Source organism: Trypanosoma cruzi, genomic scaffold (assembly GCF_000209065.1).
Source record: "Trypanosoma cruzi strain CL Brener 1047053516901 genomic scaffold, whole genome shotgun sequence".
Lineage (NCBI taxonomy): Eukaryota > Euglenozoa > Kinetoplastea > Trypanosomatida > Trypanosomatidae > Trypanosoma > Trypanosoma cruzi.
Window position 1 is genome coordinate 29,031 of NW_001849414.1, and position 4,442 is coordinate 33,472.

A 4,442-nucleotide genomic window follows, 5' to 3' on the forward strand; every position below is an offset into this window, starting at 1 on the left:
TCATTCCACTTGAGATTGGCGGGATCGCGCTCACTTGTCACGCGGACCTTCTTGCCGTTGACGACGAGAGCGCCTTCCCGCACCTCCACCATGCCGCCGTAGCGACCGTGCGTGGAGTCATACTTCAGCATGTACGCCATGTAATCCGCGCCCCGCGGATCGTTAATGCCAAAGACCGCCCCGTGACGCCAGAAAAGCGCCCCGCGACAGCCTCGCGGGGGAAAGGCGGAGAGCCCGGGACGATCGCCCCGCATTGCCGGCAACGCCGGCCGCCAGCGATGTTCCCTCGCGGGGGAACGTCGCCTGGAAATCCTTTTCCGGGACGGTGTCGCCAAGGGCCGGTTAGCGGGGCTGTTTCTGATATCCCCGGAGGGTGCGGCCGGCGCCGGTCGGGGACGATTCGTCGCACCAGCCTCTTTCGTGTCGCTGCCGACGTGTCTTCGGTTGTTTCCGGAAGTGTGCGTTTCTGTTTTTTTACGTTTTGTTTTCTTATTTTCCGTTCTTGTGGCGGAGATTGCTCTAGATAAGGGAATGCTTTCTTTGCAGGAGGCGTGTCTTTACGAGGGTGCAAAAAATGCCCTAGCAAAAGTTACAAGAATCTCTCTTCCGGGCGGCCGTGAGAAACCTTTTGGCGAAAAGCCCGAGCAAGCATTAGAAGGCCTCATAGATATGCTGGGTTTAGACGCACAGCCGGAGGCTATCGTATGCAAATCCGAAAGCGAGCTTATAGAGGTATCATCATCAACTCCTCTATTGATGTTCCTTTGCGAATTTGCAATGAACCTAAGAAACGAAGAACCCTCACCAATGGAACTCCAAGTCCTTCGCACTCGTTGTACCTTTGTGGCATCACTGCCCGATCGAGTAGCGAATGCGTTGCTGAGTACATTTGGGTCAGCAAAAACTCTTGAAACAGACTTGGATCTCCTGGCAACTCGCATATGTCAGTCACTGTGTCGGTTTTTGTTCGTCATCCATGAAGCACCGCCAAGCAAAATGGTGCACGCAACCTCTACCATGAGACGATACAAGTTTAAAAAGGAGAATGCTCTTCTTGTATGTGAGGTCCTGATACAGAACTTGGTTCGGCGTGGGTTTATTCGAACCCTTTTCCAGTGTTTTGTCAGCTCTCTAAAAGCGGCATTGCCCTTTTTGGCCTCCTTGGAAGAAATAGTACCACGTGTATTTGGGACTGTTTACAGGTGTTGCTTTAAAAATGGCGAAGTTCCTCGTGCGAGTATGAGGAATATTGTGACCGTGAACCTCCACACAAATACACATTGGTCAGAATGGAATACATGGTTCCTGCGTGTGGCAGAAAGAGACCCTGGATTGAGGCCTATCCTTATATCATCTTTGATCAAGATGATCAACATTCCTGACAAGAATGAAGAAGCGGCTACGGAAGCACTGGCCATGTCCCGGGCATTAATGAAGGAGTTGTTCGTAACAGAAACTTCATATCTACCCACTGAACGGAGCCTCCTGCGCGTCATTTTTAGAGAGGTTCTTCCAGGGATTGTATCTCACAGTTCAGAAAGGGGAGAAGTACCAATTTCCGAGATGGAAATGGGGTTATTCGCCGAGGCCTTCCAAAGATGGAGTACTCGTGATCTCATTGAAAAGGGCTCTGTTGAACTGAATACCACATTGGCGAATTCCATTTTGTACATCCTACTTCACATTAAGGAGTACCATGTTAAAGATACAAAAGGTCATCTTCCAGGTGCATTACTCCAACCTCTTTTGGCTGGAATTTCTTTACGCTTCGAGTTGGTTCGAGCAGAGAGCCTGAAGACTGAAGCAATAACTGTGGCTTCGGTCTTTGCGACCTTCTTTGTTGGGAATGATGAGGCGAGGAATGCTTTTTCAAGCTTGGAGCAGTTTCCATCTCTTTTGAATGACTGGTTGAAAGGCGAGGCGGACTCGACGACAATCTCTGAAATGTCGCCGATCACTCCTATAGGAACTCATCGGGGCGGAAACAACAAGGTGGATCCCTTTTTCCTTCGTCGGAGCATAGATGATGAAGAGTATCCTCTTGACCCGGATGCCGCCTTCATGTTCTTTTGTCGGAGGGATGCTGGAACAATGAAAAAGACTGGGACGTTGGCAACTGGTGGAACGGTTGTGTTTAACTTGGACACAATTGTGAACCATGGGCATTTACCATCCTTTGGGAAAACACGGAATGAACAAGATGAACTGGAGGAAAGTGTGACAGTCCTAGTGACGCTGCGTGAATCCTATAACGCAATCATTGGGGTTGGACGGAGTAGTAATGCCCAAGTTCACGAGGTTCAACAAGCAGTAGAGAGTGGACTTCGGGGTTTTTTTCACGCCCTGAACAAGCTGAAAGAGAAACTTGGTATTTGGAAGGAACAGAAGGTCCATGGCGAGGTTCGAAGACTACGAGAAAAGGTTGGGATGGAACTTAACCCCATGATCCCCTCCCTTCTTCCAGCACTGATGTCACTTACTATTCATGCACCAGAATCTCGACATAAGGAATTGATGGATCTGCGATACTCTGTTATTGTATCGCTAGTGATTATTGCCCCGGAGAATGCACTGAGTCAGCTTGGTAAGATGCTGTACTCAAGTCACTATGGTATTTTTCAGCGTGTTGAAATGGCAAAAGCCCTTGCTGAGGCAGCCAAATACCTATCACAGGTAGAAGTGCGCGTGGAACCAGAAGAAGGTGGAGGAGCAGCAGCCTCCCAGAAACATGATATTTGGAAGGAAAAACTTACAAACAGGCGAATTTATCCTCCTATACGCGAAGGAAATGCGAAGCCCATGTCGATAATAGTCAGCGAGGGAAGAGAGACTAGACGGTGGGGAAGCGCGGTAGCAGGAAGAGTTGATCGAAAAGAACGGATATATTGCAGCTTATTGACAAATGTAGTCCCTTTTTTTGTGTCAGCTCTTTTAGAAAAGGCTGAAAATGATCATTTTTCTTTTTTGAGTGAGTATGATCCCTATGTACCAACGGAAATACTTCGGAGCATTGGCACAGTGGTTCAGTGTATGGCTTCAGCTCGTCACATTGCTCCAGCCCTTTGTGAAAAACTCATGTCATTTGCCATACTGGCTGCAATTGAACATCCACTTTCAGTTGTTCGAAAGCAAGGATGGATTCTCATTGGGGAAATTATGAGGTGTTGGTGTGGGGCAGGTCCGCTTGTTCTGGAAGATGGTTCTTCATTCACGTCCCGCGGTGTTTTTGGGGGTTCTTTGTCGTATGTCTTTTCGCAAGAGTGGTTGGATGCTCAGCGGGCTTTGGGGACTTTGTTTGTCAAGACAAAGGACGATCCGAGCTGTGCAGAAATCGCACTGCTGGTTCTTGCCGATATTCAAGACTTGGTAATGGCGAAAAAGGATCTAGAAGCAATGGAAAGTCGCGTGGTCAACACGAAAAAGATTACCATGACGGCTGATACAAACAGCAATGTCCGTGTCGCCTGAGGTGTTAGTAACAAACATTCTACCTCTTACTTATGCATACTCCTTTTTTCTTTGCGCGTGTGTGTGTACGTGTACGTGTGTGTGTATATATATGTATGTATGTATGTATGTATGTATGTATGTATACGCTTGTGTCTATATAACGTTGTTGACATGAATTCGATTCTCTTTCTTCAAGGAAGGGCAATAGAGAGGAGAAAAAAGCAGTGCTATATGCGACGTCTCATACTGTATCGTCGGGAATTGTGTGGACGTGAAGCATGTGTCTCCTTGCGGCGATTTTTGCGCAGAAGAGGAACACCCAAGAAGGAAGAGACTGAATCCGTTGATTTGGTGGATGTTCCTTCTCTGCGTGTTGGGGGCATGATGGCGGCACCTGAGACTTCTTTAGATGATATCCGCACAGAAATCCTTCGTATGCGTTCAGAGCATGTGAGACGCGAAGAGAAGCTAAGTGAGAACGTGGCTTCTTCAGTCAAGGAAGGGTCGACTATGAACGATGCCTGGAACGATGATATCGAGAAGCTCCGTTCCAAGGAAGTGTATGTTAAGGGGCATGATGTCCTTGAGCGTGTTAAGGCGAAGGATCGTGCAGTTCGAAAGCAACTTTTCCTAGATGCCGAAGAAGTCCTGAGAAAATCGAATAAAGAAGACACGCTTCGGTATCTGCAGTTGGTGTATGGGCGTATTGGATCATACCATCGTGAAGAAGTGATGGAAAGCGTAAAGGCATTGGTACAGTTAGTTGAAAAGGAGACACAAAAAATAAAAGGGAGAATCCAAGAGAATCTTATAGACAGGGACCCCTTGGCGGAATTGGATGCCGCCATCTCCTCCGACGAAGTAAAACAGATGGCGTGGGTAAATGCGTTGACAAATATGTCGGATGAAGATTTAAAAAAGCTGTGGAAATGGGGCATACTTGATTTTGACACGATCGAATCGCTGGCTTGTATGGACATGGATAAAGAAAA

The 4,442-nt window shown here is 47.6% G+C and overlaps 3 protein-coding genes across 3 annotated transcripts, besides 2 other annotated features; 2 read left to right on the top strand and 1 right to left on the bottom strand.

Annotated features, from left to right (window-relative positions):
• On the bottom strand, positions 1-254 carry Tc00.1047053461165.16 (glyceraldehyde 3-phosphate dehydrogenase, cytosolic, putative; the record flags this gene model as incomplete). Its single annotated transcript, XM_798266.1, has 1 exon — positions 1-254. A coding segment is annotated over one exon (254 nt), but the record flags the coding sequence as incomplete, so codon positions are not given.
• Positions 1-4,442: a sequence feature (heterozygous, Esmeraldo-like haplotype).
• Positions 532-3,468, top strand: Tc00.1047053461165.10 (hypothetical protein, conserved; the record flags this gene model as incomplete). Its single annotated transcript, XM_798264.1, has 1 exon — positions 532-3,468. One exon carries the CDS (start codon positions 532-534, stop codon positions 3,466-3,468), a length of 2,937 nt encoding a protein of 978 aa, XP_803357.1.
• Positions 3,526-3,610: a microsatellite.
• Tc00.1047053461165.4 (hypothetical protein, conserved) lies at positions 3,682-4,442 on the top strand (the record flags this gene model as incomplete). The annotated part of the gene is made up of 1 exon (XM_798265.1): positions 3,682-4,442. A coding segment is annotated over one exon (761 nt), but the record flags the coding sequence as incomplete, so codon positions are not given.